This window comes from Suricata suricatta, chromosome 12 (assembly GCF_006229205.1).
Source record: "Suricata suricatta isolate VVHF042 chromosome 12, meerkat_22Aug2017_6uvM2_HiC, whole genome shotgun sequence".
Taxonomy (NCBI): domain Eukaryota; kingdom Metazoa; phylum Chordata; class Mammalia; order Carnivora; family Herpestidae; genus Suricata; species Suricata suricatta.
In genome coordinates, this window is record NC_043711.1 from 50,368,866 (window position 1) to 50,386,571 (window position 17,706).

The 17,706-nt window shown below is 41.2% G+C and overlaps 1 protein-coding gene across 3 annotated transcripts in view; it reads right to left on the minus strand.

The window, feature by feature from the left end:
• Positions 1–795: 795 nt before the first annotated feature.
• PPARG (peroxisome proliferator activated receptor gamma) overlaps positions 796–17,706 on the minus strand; it is a 106,953-nt gene continuing 90,042 nt past the window's right edge. For 2 of the 3 annotated variants that reach the window (XM_029918727.1, XM_029918729.1), the window contains one exon: positions 796–2,293. In XM_029918727.1, coding sequence (XP_029774587.1) covers positions 2,046–2,293 — 248 coding nt within the window. In that variant the 3' untranslated portion in view covers positions 796–2,045. The remainder of the gene's footprint in view (positions 2,294–17,706) is intronic. The other variant, XM_029918726.1, reaches the window with a different exon arrangement.

A 17,706-nucleotide genomic window follows, 5' to 3' on the forward strand; every position in this document is an offset into this window, starting at 1 on the left:
AGTCCAAACCACAGGGAAGAAGTCAGAGAGATGGGAACTTGAAAGCTGCCAGGGTTTAAAAGCTATTTAATGCTAACCATCAGTGCCAAAGAGTTGAGAGCATCTCCCTTCCTCTCCACATTGGCAGCTGCAGCTCCGGGAATGTGGAGAGGATCTGGACCGGCTGCACGGGGCTGGTGGGAACACAGAGCAGGCAGTGTGCTGAAAGACTTTTTGTTTAAGAAATCTTGTAAACAAGGGATCTCCTCTGAGGTGGGATCCTCACCTTGTCTCCTGCTCACAAGTTCTTTTCTTTTCTTTTTTTTTTTTAAGATCTGCCGGATGATAAGCTCTCCACATGGGACAGTAGTGAAGCATCTGGTTAGTCATGGGAATGTTTGAGAATATCCTGAAGTTTGGCATCAAGGAAGAAATAGCCATGTGATGGTCTGAGTTCGTGACTTTTCTTTCCAGTGTTTTCACACTGAAGACAATGACTTCAGTCTCTGGTCCCAAAATGCTGCGGTTGTATCTAAAGGTTTGAGCTCCGAAGTCATTGCTCCTAAGGGGTTAGGGGTCCTACATTTCCGGGGCTGCAGACTCACTTCTGTAACCTGACTCTTTGGAGATGTTTATTTTTGGGTAAAGGATGAAAAAGTCTTTCCTGATATTTTGGCCTGAAAGCTTCAATGTGAAGTTATGTCCTCCTAAGTTATTAGTGCCATGAGGAAAGATAAAACTAAGGCAGCAGCAGCAGGGAAATAATTTAGGTCAGTAGATATAACCATCCTGGAGAAGTAAAGAGCTCAAGAGAGGTCACTCTTCAAAGTCACTGTATTTATTCAAAGTCATGGAATTTGGGGCTTCAATCAATGAATCTATCAGTGTACCAAGAAGGTCCCTTAGGGAACATATAATCTGCATGCTGGGGAGGCCTGCATCACCTAAATGATACAGATAATTAGACTTTGAGGTTAGAAGAGTAACATTTCTGGGCACCGTGGTCCCAAGGAGGGCAGTAGGAGTAAGTAGAGCAAAGCTGGTCTGTGCACATTGGAACCAGTGCGCGGCTCTTCTCCCTCATTCGTGGTTGGCTTTGGTTCCTCTTGTTGTTGTTTTCCTGCTGTTTTCTTTCCTGGAATGTCTTCTCTCCTACTCTCTACCTATCCCAAATCCAACACATGCTCTGAGGCCCACTTCAATGAATTTAGAGTCATGCTTAACTATTCCAATCTTTATCAATCCTTACTTCCTTTGAATTCTCACAGTACTTAGAGTCTGAGCCATTTATTGGTACATGATTATACTGAGCATTATAATGTTTTTTAAAAAGATTCATCATTTCTTCTTGATTCAACTCCAAGTTTAAAAGAACTTAGCAGATGCCAAATCTTCAAACACCTGGTCCCCATATCTCCCAGCAGTAGGCATGTGTCACTGGGTACACTGCGTATGCCTTGGCACCGTGCCAGCAGGCTGCTCATGGTGAGTGAACATCTTGGTTGGGGTTGTGGAAGAAGACGGATTCTCGGTAGGCCTGAGGGACAGGCCCCAGACCTGCACATGCAGGGTAAGAAACAAGGCTCTGGGAAGTTTTTGGTCCTGAGGTTTCCCGTCCTTTCTTACTTGTGGTTGTTAAGGCAGATGGAGGGTTCAGAAAAGTTATGAATTGAAGGAAAAATTGATTTACTGAGAATGAAAGTCAATTTGCAGTTCCATTTCCATTTTGACAAATGAGTATGAAAGAAGAGGGATGGAAGGGATGGAAGGAAGGAAGGAACGGGAAGGAAATAAAAGGGAATAAGCCTGGTGTGGGGGGAGGAGAGGGAACACATAAGACTCTGTCTTCAAATATAACCAATGTCATAATGTGGTAATTTTTAATATTAAAAGTAAATTGTAAATGTATCTTTATAAACAATATGCATAAAATAGATCTATTATTCTAAAACTTTTTCTTTTTAAAATGCTTTTTCACAGTAAATTTTTTAGGTGTCAGATTTTCCCTCAAAATAATAGTGCAACTGGAAGAAGGAAAACATGGTCAGTGAATTTGGACTTCTCTGCTAATACAAGTCCTTGTAAATTTCTTGTAGGAGCGGGTGGAGACTCATGTCTGTCTCTGTTTTCTTTATTACTTGCAATAGCTGCACGTGTTCTGTTACAATCTGTCTGAGGTCTGTCATTTTCTGCAGCAGCTTGGCAAAGAGCTGGGAGGACTCGGGGTGGTTCAGCTTGAGCTGGAGCTCCAAGGCTTGCAGCAGGTTATCCTGTATGTCCTCAATGGGCTTCACATTCAGCAAACCTGGGCGGTCTGGGGGAGCAGAAGAACAAGAGGTTCCGTTACAGAATTCTCTGGCCCCACATCTAAGGCATAAGCAGCCAAACCACTCACCCGTCTTTTTGTTGGCTTGTTTTGCTCTGGTTCTAAAATAAGGTGGTGAGGGAGGTTAAGTAGATAGCGGAGCAGGGGGATGGACTGAAACCAAGGCTATCAGAGCTCTTTCCAGGGGTATTGCTTCCCGGCTGGGGCTAAATCTGCCTCATCAGTTGACATAACATGATGGCAACGCAATCCCTCCCCCAGACTGAGGACTCTTCTGCCAGTATGTTTCTCCTCACTCAGAAATCTCATTTTCAAATTTTGCTCCTTCCTGATGAGTCTGTTTTATAACTTCTGCTTACTTTCTCACCACAGCTTTAGATATGCTTTTGAAACCAGGTTTGCCTTGGGACGTCTTGGTGGCTCAGTCAGCTGGGCGACTGACTTCAGCTCAGGTCATGATCTCGTGGTCTGTGGGTTCAAGACCCGTGTTGACTATGTGCTGACAGCTCAGAGCCTGGAGCCTGCTTCAGGTTCTGTGTCTCCCTCTCTCTTCTACTCCCTGCTTGTGTTCTATCAAAAATAATGTTACTTATTTTCTATTTAATATAAGCTTTGCCTTTTCCCCTTAATATAACAATATATATATTTCCTTATATAGCATATATATTTCCTTATATTGCATATATATATATATATTAATGTCTATTTATTTTTGAAAATGAAGGAGAAAGTATGAATGGGAGAGGGGTGCAGAGAGAGAGACAGAGAATCCCACACAGGCTCTGTGCTGTCAGCAAAGAGCCTGATGCGGGGCTTGAATTCAAGACTGTGAGATCATGACCTGAGCTGAAATCACAAGTTGGATGCTCAATCAACTGAGCCAGTCAGGCACTCCAGCATATACATTGTCAATGAGACAAGACATAGCTATTAAATACTGGTATAGTTTGGGAGGATAGAACCCCAGATTTTAACAGAGTTTTCTTCTGAGAAGTGAGATAATTTTCACTTTCTTCTTTATACTTTCCTTATTTGAATTTTTAAATGATGAACTTAAATTACTTCTAAACTTTTCATGTTTTTCTTCGTGTGGATCTTGTTAGATGAATCTTTAAATACAGTGTCCTTTACTTCTTTAACTTATTTCTTTGCTTAATAGTATTCTATGCTTCTTTTTCATTGTCTTTTCTAATATATCCCTGCTGGTGCTTAGAAAAAATGATTTCAGTATACTGAATACATTCTAATTTCCTAAACTCTTGTCAATTCAAATAGTTTTTATCATGGATTTATTTTTCTATTTTGGAAAGACAATTACAGCTGCAAATAATGGTAGTTTCATTTATTTCTTCTTTTCCAGTGTTTACACTTCTCATTGCTTTTTCTTGCCATAGTGTATTGGCCAATATCTCTAATATTTAATACTGTTAAATAACAGTAGCGATAGGAGGTATTCTTATTTTATTCCTAACCATGAATAAAATGATTCTTACCATAAATATGATGTTTACTGTAGATTATGGTGGATATATTTTACTTCTGGTTTTCCATGAGTTACACAGTTTTTAATTTGTTTAAGTCAGGAATGTTGCTGCATTTCATCAAATGCTTTAAACTTTTTCTGTCTAAAGAGATGACCATATGGTTTTATCTTAATCTAGTATAGTGAATTACATTAATATATTTCCCTACATTTTTGTATTTGCTCCTATTTTGAGTTTTAAAATTTGTGAGATTGATCCAGAAATGTCTTTTTTGTGCCATCCTTTGTCTGTTTTGGTAATAAATGTTAACTGGCTTTATAGACTGAGTTGATAAATTTTCCTTCTGTTTCTACACAGTAATGACCTGTTTCTTGACGGCTTTTTGGAATTCACTGGAACCCTCTGAGCCTGATGGTAAATCTACGGCTCATTTTATTTTTCTTCTATAGCGTTAATCTCCTTAGTGAAGAGCTTAGTCAAGATTTAGTAAAGACCTTTACTCTTTATAAAAGTAAAATTTTTGTAATTCATATTGGAATAGAGTTGTAATGACATTCTCTTAGAATCTGAAATCTCCTATCATTTTTATTTATAATTGAATGCTTTTTACTTTGTATATTCTTTCATTTAAAAATCTGACTTGCTATAGGCTTTTTTCTTTTTGGAGAAACACAGGTTTTGGTTTTATTAACTTTTAAAAAATTCTATCTTGTTTTCAATTTAACTAATTCTTTTAACTTTCTTTAGGTTTATTTTTTCTCTTTTTCTAGCTTCTTGAGTTGAATGCTTAATTCATTTAGTTTTAGTATTTCTTGTTTTCTGATAGATGCATTTGAAACTCTAAAATCTCCTGAATGTCACTTTGATTTTACCCCATAGGCTTTGATAAATAGTACTCACGTAGCTCTTTCCCAAATAATATGTCTTACTCTTTTGATTTCATTTTTAATGAACTCGAGCTCACCGGAGGGGTAGAAGATTCTTGTAGATCATTCAGGACACTCACCTGATACCTTGTACTGATTCCAAATTTTAGCTCTTGAAGACTTTTCACCTTAGCTCATCTCCCCTTCCCTGTAAACTACAGCACTGTTTGGAGCTTTTACTTACCTTTTACTATACCCTTCATCCTTTAGCCTCACTTTCTGGAACCATCCTTCTGTTCTGGCCATATTAAGCTATTACCTTACTAAGTCCCTCAAATATCCTATTTTCTGTCATGACTCTTCTGAGGCAGATTCTGTTCCTCCCTCCTGAAACAGTCTTCCTTTCCCTTCACCCATCTTACGACTTCAACCTATTCCTCAAAATATGATCCGTGTCTCCTATGTCCTGGGAACCCTCCTTGACATTATACCTTTCTCTCCCCTGTTCTCCCAACCCCCTTTCTCTGGACCCTATAGCACCTTATAAACACTTCAATCTATACCATACGAGAAGATTATACTTATTAAATGGTTATCATTTCCCAAAGAATGTGCTAAGGGCTTTATACACAACATATCATTTGATCTTTACAATAACTCCATGAGATCAGTGTTTTATGGAGGGAAAAATGAGGATTTAGAGAAAGGGGCTAAACCTTGCCCAAGATCTGCTACTTCCTAGCAAATGGAAGAGCTGAACTTTGAATCTAAATCTGTTTAATTTCAAATGCTGGATTATAAGTATATTGTACTTATAAATTGTATTGTAAGCAGTGGTTTCCTTCTTTATCTCCCCTGTGAGGTCATGAGGGCAGACACTAATCCTTGACCATCCCTGAGCCTCCAGTGGAAACAAAGGAAGCACTCAGTTGGCTGAGTTCATGAGCGAGAAGGTTGTTTTGGCTAAGAGTCCTGGATCAAAAAGTACAATTCTCCTGGTTGGTGAACAAACCTAAAGGCAGAATTGCTATGCAATGAAGAAGTCTCCTGTAAACAATGCTTTCCTGTGTCAAATAAACTCCAGTAGCCTCTATCCACTGAGGTGAGGCATGGGAGAGAAGGCTAGCAAGGCCTCATGGTGGGGTTTTCAGAACTCTAAACATTCTCTTACATTAAGTTTCTTTGCATTCTTTTTTTCCTCCTTTTTAATTACAGAAGGAAACTTTGGACCGACTGTTTCTTGAACATCTCTAACATATCCCATTGACTGGAATAAGTATACTTTTTCTTTCTCAGCATTTAAGTTTGGAACCATCAGCAAAAATCCCAAGTTCTGAGGCTGAAACAAATGATGTCGTCCTGGCCTGGAGAATCAGGCCCCCGGAGGGCTTGTGCCTGTTCTCAGAGTTGCCATGCAGTAATGAGAACCCTGACGCCTCAGCCTCTGACGTGCCCTGGACTGGTGCCTTTGGTTTCATGACTGCCGATTCTCTCCCTGACAAATGTCCCAGATTTCAATGGCCAGTGGCTATGCAAATGCATTTGCATCTCAAGTGGCAGCCTTTTGTGTGAAGGAAGGTGTTGAACGGCTCCTCCACAGGCTGGAACCCCACTCCCTTGTGTAGAACCCGGCTCACTGGGACAGGGGTTCCTTAGGACCCTCTCTCCTCCTTCCTTCCTTGTGGGCATCAGTCAAAACTTCTGCGGAACAGATGACATTAACCTAGTAGGTTTCATTTATCATGACAGCTCAAACAACCAAACCCTAACACGCAGCTCATCAGGCTTGCTGGAAACACTTGGCTTCAGTGCAGTGTAATGGAACTGGCTCTTTGAGCAGTGGAGAAGGATCTGGTTTGGATTTTCAAACCCCTCTTTGGCAAGTTGTTTTTTTATTATGTGACAGATGAAGTTTGGCTGAAGGGCTGAAATTCTGCGGCCACATTGATTTATATTTTCTCCAGTGACAAGTTAGATCATTTACAGATCTGTCCCACTGTCCCCTTTACGGAGCCTCAGTCGAGGCAAAACAGAGTGCAGTCGAGTGTGAAAAGTACTATACTCTGACCAGCTCTGTGACCCAGAGCAAGTTGATCAAGCTGAGGGGGCCCAATTTTCTCCTCTGTAAATACATAATTCACATAATTAAACTAGGGGAAATACACTCAAAATTTAATTCGAAAAGTATATTAACAGACTTACACTTTAAATTTAAAACACTTGGCTTCTTAAAAAACAACACTAAAAAGCATCTTTTGGTCTTAAAGCAATCCCTAGAATCAAAGGCAAAAGGGACTTGTCAGGGTTGCTCCCCACTTTCTACCCTGTAATCAGCTACAAGGCCTTCCCTCTCCCCTCTCCTCTCCTTCCTTCCACTTTTCTTTCATACACACTCGAACCCTTACTGAGCTAGCGAGGCACCACAGTCGTGCCAGAGCAATCTGTCCAAGCGTCCAGAGCCAAGGGTTCCGCCTTTCCCTCTCCACTCCTCAGTGGGTCAGGGCCTGCTCAGATCCTGTTTTTAGAAGGCCCGTCTGAGATCTTCTCTCTACACTTCGCTGAGGGTCAGAGTTGAGGTCTGGGATTGGATCAGGGTCAAGGGACCCCATTTACTGGCCTAGGGCTGTCTAGAAGGCCCTTATGGGAAAGTGAGTGTTGACTCTCACAGTCCAGGACACAACCCTAGAGGAAGCTGGAGTCCATTACTAGTTCCTTACTCCCACGCTGCAAAGAACTGGGAAAGCAACCTGTCTGGTCCCCGCTTGCACAGTGCTGGAATGGATTAGAGAAGGCTGATTATGAGCAAACCTATAAAACTCCTATCGTATCCAGATCTGACTCTGTTTGTGGAGATACGTCTGAAAAAGATTTCAATTCTCTTGACTCTCCTTGGGATCTGCCCACCTGGGCCAGGCATTTTCTGAGCACAAGAATTTTCTCAGAAGGTGTCTTAGGGAACCAGAGGGCGCCAGTGGGGAGAGGCAGAAAAACCAAAGTGGATGGTTTTGTTTCTACTCTAGGAGCTGCTGTTTAGGCTTTTCCAATCTTTGTGTTTTGGCTTTCTGATACAGACTAATCTGAAAAGGACTGTATCCAGGGGATTTAGAAAAAAGAAGTCGGGTAGCTGGGCAGCTGTAAATTGATCCACAGACAGTGAAAGACTTTAGTTCAGGTATCCGGTGAAAACCAAAGGGGAGGTAGGCCTTCCTTTTACACTTCCTCTCCAATATCCTTTATTCCATTCTTCCTCAGTTCACAGATGTGTGAACAAGAGCAACGGGTTTGGAAACTGAAGACTTGATTTGAGTTCTGTCTTGCTTCCACATAGTTTCTGTAGGATTCTGGACAAGTCTTCTAATCTTTCTGGGTTTTGGTTTAATGTTCTAGGACAGTGGTATTTCTCTCATACGGTCATGATGAGAACGAGCTAGGTGCTGGGGCTTTGTAAGATATTGTTATTCACTCGATTTGTTCAGATAAAGGCAGTGCCCACAGGGATGAGGTCGGGAGTGCAGGCAGGGCTGGGCTGTCATATACACAGTTGGGAAATGGAAGACTTCTGAACTGCTCCTGGTAAGAGCACAAATTCAGGGGCACAAGAAGATAATTCCTGATGCTGACCCATGTTTGGGAGTTTGGGCAGGTTCTCATTCTTGTAGTTGAATGCATATAAGCAAAACTTTGTAAGAGCAATAATAAAACAAGGAAGCCACTGGTGCCCAATTTCCTCATTCCTTGAAGTGATGGTATTAGGGATTCCGCAGTACTCTTCTGATCAATCAGAATCATGGTAAGCATTAGGCAAAACCATGAATTCAGCCAACTTTATCTTTGGTAAACTATGATATGGCACGTAGCAATTCCCTCCGACATTCCTCCCCTTGGGGGAAAAATAGTGTTAAGAAAGTTTCATATGTATTCTTTTCATGTTTAAATTTCAATTGGAGCTTGATGGAGTGCAGTAATTCTCAACTTTGGCTACACACTGAAATCATGTGGGGAGATTAAAAACCCACCAACTAATACCTGGGTCCCACCTCTGGAGATTCTGATTTACTTCACCTGGGGTATGACCTCAAGTTCTTAAAAGCTCCCTGGTGATTTTAATGCACAGCCAAGAGGAAGCACTACTGCCTAGATGAGAAACAGTTGAAATCCTACCCTTAAAACTTACTTGCTGGGTAACGTTGGGCAAGTTCCTTACCCTTTCTGTGCCTCGGTTTCCTCATTTAAAAAATGGAGACATAAGAATAGTCCAGCCCATAGATGGAAAGTGCTTAGCGCAGTGCCTGACACATAGTAAGGCAGCTACTTCTATTTATAATAGTATAATATTACTTTCCTCTTTTCCCTTTCTACCTTTCTTCTCTCATTTCTCTGATTTTCCTGGGTACTCTATCTTTCCTATTCTTCTCCCTTCAATTGCTCCTGTCTTTTCAGCCATCTCTCCACTACCTCCTGCCTGCCCTGCCCCTTCCCAGATACTATCCCCTTTTCACTCCTGGAACTCCACCTTGCTGGAGATTTGGTATTAGGAATCCTAGCAGGGCGAGCCTAAATGCATCAGAAGGCTGCACCATGGATGATTTTAGCAACAAGGCAGTTGACGGCTGGGACAACATAAGTAGAAGATCTTGTAAACGTGTTATCAAAAAGATGAAGATCTTCTGTATTGAGCACATTCTGCCATGAATGCACATGTAAGCCACCCGAATCCTTCACTCTGCAGTGGGTTAACCTTCTAACATTTCCTTGATTAATGCTTTCTCTGTCTAGGTCCAAATGACAACCACTCCTCACAACAATAGCACATACGATGTGGCCAAGATGGTGAAAGGGGATAACCAGCAGACGAAACCAAGCCAGGCAACATTTTCCTTTATCTGGCCATCAAGTAGCCATTCCACACCAACTTCCGTCATCTCAAACACCCAACTACTTAAAAGCCACCTCTTTTACTATAGCAGTGAACACAAAGGTATCTGGTAACAGGTGGGTGGCACTTTCCTCTGCTGTCTTCAAAGCTCTTTGCATTGTTCAATGGTACTTCTGTGGAGTGAAATGAGTTTGGGCTCGGTTTTATTTCCAGGTCTTTCTTTCAGAATGGAAATTTTACTTGAGATTTCCATCCTGTCCTTGGGAAGTCCTTGCTTTCCTGTCTTCCTTCACCCTGAAGTTAGGGTTGCCTTGTTCTAGTCATTCAAGGTTGCTCAAATGAAGCTCAGCCACACGGTTTGCTCCCTTCTTGGTGTCAGAGCCAGGAGGGCAGTGTGTTCTTGCTCTGAGCCAAGGGATACAAGTAAATTTCTGCTCCTTCTAAGTCCAACACTAGATCAGGACTGGAAATGGGGGGTGGGTGGGAGGTAGAAGAAGAAGGCTGGAGAGGAAGGATGCAGGAGAGTGATTTCTCCTTTCTCATCAAGCCAGACACACTCTTGCTCCAAATCCAACACTCTTCCTTCCTTGCTTCCTCAAACTCTAGAAATGCCAATAACCAAAAGTTCTCTGCAACATTCCCCCCATGTCTTCCTTCCCCAGTTTCTGAGAAGAACTTATGCTATCAAAACATAGGTGTGATCTCTAACGAACTCCAAATATGACCTCTTAACACCTAATGTCCCCAAACTTTATCAGATCTTTGGGAGTGTGAAAACTCGCCACTCTCTGCTATTCTCTATCTCCTTGAGGGGCAGGGGAGCTTAGAGTTCTCCCCTTAGCTTGTCAGGCCTCTCTGCCTTCCTCCAGTATCTCCTTCCCTTGGGGATTTGTTCTCAACCCACAACTAATCCCCTTAAAGTGATAACTGATAAAGGGATTAGCTGGTATCTCCCTAGGGGCATTTATATTGTGATAAGGGGTTTTAAGAATGACTATTGCTGGACCTGCAGGCAATCTGGGCAGTAGGATCACTGTGGAGCTACTTCAAATTCTATCACATGGGGAAAAGGGGAAACTAGCATTTACTGTGTGCTTACCATGTCCCAGGCACTGTGCCAGAGACTTCACGTAATGCTATTTCATTTACTTAGGGTACTGATAAGGAAATTAGGGCCCAGGGTGGTAAACAGTCGAGTGAAATCATACATCTAGTAAGTGGTGGAGGCGGGGGTGGGGTTTGAACTCAGGGCTGTTCACGTGATCCCAAGGCTTTCCAATGCCCCATCCTGCTTCTTCTGGTTTTCTTATTTGTGAAGCTGGCAAGACCCTAGAAAGGTGCTTTCCCTGGGACTGCATGATTCCTTCACAATCTGTGTTGGCCTCTCTGTGATAAGTGACTTGAACCAGTCCTCAAGTTTCATTCTTCTTCACTTGCAGATGATCAGTCTCAATGTCTTGGTGAACTGTGCCAGTCTGGAAGGCTGCCTGGGGTCACCCAGAGTTTAAACACACATTGTGAGAACGCAAAATGATAAAGTGCTCCAAAAAGCAGCCCACTGACTGACTGACTGAACCTTTTCCAAGACTGCTGGTGTGGTGACAGGAATGACTCAGCAGTTTGGCTTTCAATCCCATGTCTGTCACTGAGGTCAAACACAATCGTGTGCTAAGATGAGTACAGCCTACCAGGCCCAGGGTGAGGAAGAGATGCTACTTCTGAGCAATCACAGAGAAAGATGCTTCTATGTTCTACAATCAACAGGAGGCTGTGCATGTGTGTGTATGGTGTCCGCACGCATGCCCATGCATGTTTTTTAAAAGTTTCTCAGATAATTCCAGTAGGGCTCATCTTCTCCCTGTCCCCCCAGCCCCTGCCAGCTGTTTGGTTTTTAGAATTTGCGTGCCAGTTGAGAACTCATAGATATACCTCATCTCTGTCTAACTCAAGTCCACAAGGTTATGAAAAGAGTGGACTAATGGGACATTTCTAGATAACTCTAACTGAGTCACTACTCAGAGCCATCCTGGCCACCTGACAAGGGTTTTCCCGTTGGCCGTGGCAGCACTTTGGGAAGAGCAGAAGAGATGAGTGCCATATATTATGCAGACACAGTGTAGGTGCCCATTAAATATTTTTCAGTTAAAAATGAATGCTTACTCTCTGACACCATCATGACCCAGATGGGTGGGATATGAACCACATAATAATAATACTCTTCAACTGTCCTGCTCAGGGCTCAGTCACATGAGAAATCATATGTCCTTGTTTATTCTCAATATCATGAGAAAGAAGTTAGAAAAACAACTTTTACCATTTAGGCACCAGCCTGAGTCTTGTACAAAAAACTGTATGGACGAGATAGCTGGATATTTAACTGGCATAGGAGAGTAAGTTTTAAACTATTTTGGGTTGTGTCTCCTCCCAGTTAACTAAGGCTGATGCTAACAGACAAAGAAGATGGAGAGGCCATTGCACCCTGCAAAATCAGAGGACTTGGGGTTTCCTCAAGAAAAGTAGGGTCCCACTCAGGCACCCTGCTCTGTCTTGTGTTTAGAGAAGTGCTGTATTATTCATTCTAACTTATAGAAATAGTTCTGCAGAAAATGGAAAGATTACACATGAGCTGGAAGTAGCCTCAAGATTTTGAAGGGCAGTTAGGGATGGGAAAGAGAAATGGAATATTCAAACTCAGAGTCCTCAAACCCTGTGCTTGTGAACCGGCATGACGTGTTTGCAGCTACAGTTGAATGAATGTTGGCTTGATTGTTTCTGACCAATGAGAAGAAATTAAGTTTCTGGATGAGATTTTAACAATTTAAAATTTCTCTCATAAATTTTGTTCTGCAACACTTATCTCTATTAAAACCTGGTTGGTAAGATGGTATCTGATTAAGAACGAATGGATTCACTTAGTTACTTACAGCTTATTGCCAGTCTCTGTGGTGAGTGCTAAGTCCAGTGCCCTTGTTCTCAAGGGCCGTGCTGCCTGACCAGGTTTAAGAACACGGTACCAGTGTTCAGTGTTACACTGGGCCCCGTTCCTTCTCACAGCAATTTTCAACCTTAGGGTGTAATTTTGTTAGGTTAAAATGGTGTCTCAAGAAGGGCTTTGGATATTAGTAAGTAATATCTGGACTAAAACCTGAAAATTCTTGATTGAAATATTTGGAGGCAAAATGAAAGAGGTAGTTATGGATAACTGCCCCAAACTCCCAGATCAAGGTAAGTAACTGGGATGCTTCCACATCCCAATACACAGAAGGGTATCAGTTTTAAGGTCAGAGAGACCTGGGTCTGAACCTTGGCCTTGCCACTTAGTGGCTCTGTGACCGTGGGCAAGTTGCTTAATCTCTCTAAACTTGTTTTTTTAAAAAAAACTCCATTTTACAAATGGAGATAATAAGACTTTCAGAGCTGCAGGAAAGGTTAAACAAGGATCATGCATGTGTATAACGTGTTCAGTGTATACAGGCACACGGTGAAGTATTTGATAAATGGCAGCTGCTGTTAATATTATTATTTGACTATTATGCATTCAGCATGCATCTGCTAAGTATATATTCTGAACTAGATGCTGTCCTTTGATTCTAATTCCAACAAATTAAAAAACAACACACACACACACAGCTATACACACACATGTGTATATATAGTTATGACCAAGGATAAGAAACAAGCCTCAGGTTACTGCCCTAACAGAACTGGGACTTACTCAATCGTCTCAGAATATCTACTCTTCCTTGATTGGCAAATGTACAGCCATGAGAACAACTCCCCTTTCTAGTACCCTATTCTCCCTGCTCCCTGCCCTCTCAACAGCGGAAACACGCAGGATCCCTCCAAGAACAGCTGTCCAAAGTCGCTGCCCCGAGAGAGCATGGCTGGGGCTCGGGAAGGGGGCGCAGCTGCGGTAGCGGTGGTGTGTGCAACTACGCCAGACTCAGGAGGGTAAATGAGGAGGCTGATGATTTGCCATCTGCGGCTGCTGTATCAATATTTACAGCTTCTCTGTCATTAGGATGACGGTGGCAATCTGCCTCAAAAAATACATTGTAAAACCCATTGAACTTCCTCCCCCTGTCCTGGAAGTTTGGGAAGAACTGTAATGGATTCCAAACTGTTCTGAATTAACAAAAAGAGCTTTTTCCTGTTGCAGAGTCCAGCTGGAACCTTTCTATGCTTTTCTTCACTGAACAGCAAATGCTCAAGGGGGCAAAGTGTCCAATGGAGTGTCCTGGAGCTTGTCAGCTTTACTGCGCTTTACACTTGGCTTTGGTTGCTGGGTAGTTTTGGGCGCTTGCTGGCGTGGCTGGCGTGAAGCTGTGGCGCCAGTTGCAAACATGCCCTTGCTGGAGGCAGTTTTATTACTCTTGACACCACCCATCCTAGAGGGAGCAAGGGAAGCTATTACTTACCAGGACTACCGAGGCCGCACCACTTGTCCCTTACGGAGTATTGTGAAGAGAACACAGACTGCGGCCACCAACACAAGTGTGAGGAGGGTGACCATTATCCACTGGTCAGGTGGAAGGGGACAGGGTATGTGGCAGAGAGGGCACTCTGAGGTGACACCTGGGTTTCAACCCTAGTTCCACTGCTCACTAGTTGTTAGGTCTCAGACAAATTACTTAACCGAACCTCACTTTTCCTTCTATAAAATGAGAATAAAAATACAGAAGAATTGTCAGGATCTAATAAATGCTGTTAAAAATGTCCAAAGTTCTGTCCTTTGTCTGAATCTGGAATGTTGTTCTTTTCAGTCCCAAGGAGACAGAGAGCGAGAGGAGAAAAACTTGAGAAGAACTAGGTCATCTTTCTCAGCTAGCCTGGTTTGAGAGCTAAGTAAACAGCAAAGATGCTAAGCACCAGGCCAATCTAAGTACCAAATCTACGGTATCAGCAGTTTCTAGGTTTGAAGTTGAATGACAGTGATCTTACTATAGCAACTCCAGTTTCCTCAGCAAATACTTCATTGGGTCAAATCAGATACTTTCATCCAAAAGAAAAATCCTCTTCGTTCCTCCCGGGACCCTTTGCCCTTAATCTCCCTAATTCCCTACCACTCTACTCTTACACGGTGCCCATCTCCTCATTCTTCCCTCAGTCTAAGCTCATGGTGTCTTCACCAGAATGAAATTCTTCTGTGATTTTAAGGCTGGCTCAGAATGAGGTCAATGGGACCCCTGTCAAAGAACTCTTCTTTCTGAAGCTATCTATAGACTTCAATGTCAACTAGAAGAGAAAATGATCACTTTTGTTAAGATTAGACAGGATCAGAAATTTGTTTACTGGATCTAAGCCCTTTGCTTATATGAATGTTCTCCTTTTCTGGAAAACCCAGGATAGGAAAACAAATTAAAATTAACTGAGAAATTACATGTCATACTCTAATAAGCCACAATCTGAGATACAGATCTCACCAGACTACAGATGATTGGGATTCTGATCTTACTGGAGTCCAGTCTCTGGACTGGAAAGGCTCTGAGCAGTTCTTTCTCTGGCCTATACCCAATTGGCTTCTCTGAGTAAAGAAGAGAATCAAATTCCTGTGTGTTGAGCAAACATGGGTCCAGTTCATTCATTCTTATCTATTGCCTATAGGTAGACTTCATCTACAAAAGCAAACTTTGATCGGGGAAGGATTTGCCTTTTGTGATATGGGAACCAGTCACAGTTAATTCTATTTTTAAAAGGAAGTCTAAAATTATTCACAGGGTGTTCTTCTCATTATAACCACAGGTATAAGATTTTAATCTATGGTTGGCAGCTACCTTCAGATTTCTTTTATTGTTGTGAGGATCCTATAAGATCTGGATATTGGCTACTGTTAAAGTAGCCTGTGTAAGACCAAAATAAATTTATTTTTTACAGCATCTATATTTAAATTGTACCATTTAAAAAATAAATTATACCATTTAAAATTCTCATAACTAAAAGCCAAAGCCTGTAATATCTACTAAACTGAATCAAGCTATTCAGTTATTTTTTTTTTACCAATTAATGAAAATTTAAAGCCTAATCAATCACTGTTTTTTAAAAAGTAATATGTGAGTTATGAGCAGTCATGGCATATTTTTTTTCCTAGATAAAAACACCCTATTGTTTCACATGCCTGTAAAACAATATTGCTCAGGTTTAAAAGTCTAGAATTATCACCACTGCTTCTTGTCTAAACCTTCCCTGGCTAGAGACAAATCATCTTGAATGGCTTATTTCAAATGCCTCTGTTAGACTCTCTGTGGTGGAATACAAACTGATATAAACATTGTAGAGAACAATCTGGCAATAATGTGACAAAAGACTTAAAAATATTAAAGCCATCTACCCAGCAATTCCACTTCTGGTAATTCAGAATGAGAAAATAATTTGGAGGGAGCCTAGCTGGCTCAATTGGTTCACCATCTGATTCTTGACTTTGGCTCAGGTCAGGATCTCATGTTTTGTGAGATGGAGACCTGCATTGGGCTCTGAGCTAGGTATGGAGCCTGTTTGGGATTCTCCTTCTCTGTCTCTCTTTCCCCCGCTCCCTGCTCATACATGGGGGTGCACACACTCTGTTAAAAGAAATGAACTTAAAAAAGTAATTTGGAATTTGGACAGAAATTTATACATCAGAATGGTCACTAAAACACACATTTAGAACACATTTTCAATAGTTTTCTGTATTCTTCTTTAAAGGGTTTTGTAATAAATTATAAGCAACCATAAATAGATAATTTAGTATGTAATGGTCTTTTATAAAATGCAATATTTTCCAGTCATTAAAATGGTAGTGTGTGTGTATACATACATATACACATACACATACACATATATATGCTAGCACATCCATAGAAACTTTTGAGGAGAAGAAAGAGGACTTTGGTAATCTTATTTTATTCAGAGGACATAGACTTTTACTTTTCACTTATACCTTTCTGTACTCTTTGGATTATGAAATGACCATGTATTACTTTTATTTTCAAAAACTAATAAAAAATATTAACAAAGAGTATGTAATGACATGGGGAAATGATTAAGTGAAAAAAAGGAATAAAACATGGTATATATAGTATGATTAGGAAAAATCAGAAATATATCAAATGTTAATAAATCTTTCTGTTTTTCATGAAAAGTCAAATATGCCTCAAAATATTAGCTAAGCAATATCAACTTGTTTTTCTCATCTGGTTTTTCTAAATTTAGGCTTTTTCTCCTAATGAACCTCAAATAAATTAGAATCTCATACTTCTTTGCTGAATTAATCATGGGTCCTGGAGGACCAAGGGTTGATCTAAATAGATTCAGTGAAGTTATTAAAACATGCTGGATGGTAGTCTTTGTTACATTAAATATAACCCCCAAAATGTCACTTTAAAATGAGTTACCACTGGACACTGTACTGGAGGCTCCGGAGTTAACCTGTGCTTTCCTGTTAGCTATTGGCACCCAAGGCACGCGGAGGGCAGTATTATTGTAGACCCTGGAGCCAGATTGCCAGAATTTGTAATTCTGGCTCCATCCAGCATCAGTTAGCTGGGTGACCCTGGGCAAGTGGTTGAACCCTTCAGTGCTCTGGTTTCTTCGTTTGCAAAGTGGTCCTTACCTCACTGGGTTGGAGAATTAAGTGAATGTGTCTTAAGAGTTTAGAATACTGCCTCAGAAACAGTAAGTACTTAATAAGTGTTTGCTCTTATTATTATTACCAATACATGATATGCACCTAATTTCAGAAGCATTCTGTTTCCAAGTAACTGGACAACAAAGGATGACAAAAGGCACTGTGTTCTTTACAATACCTTGGACAGTTATACACAGCTTTCATCTATAGGACCACCACCACCCCCTACCCCGCCCTCACTGCCGCCATGTCAGCTTTTGCCAGACGATATTTTGTAGAGGACATACAAAAGCCTCACCATCTCAGTAATGAAAACTTGTTGCTTAAAAACAATTTTTACAAAGAGAGACAACAGTAAAACTTTCTTCTACTTAAGTTGGAAATGTGTGGAGAAGCCAATGAAAGTAGCATTTAGTATAAAACCTGGCTTCTAGAGTTGGCTAGTTAGATCATGTGCTTGTATACAAGGCCAAAAATACAATGAATTGCTAAATAACCCAATTTATTTCTCTGTGTGTTCTTTGGTTCAGATTGTCTTCTTAATCACAACTAACTACCTCATGAAGGTACTT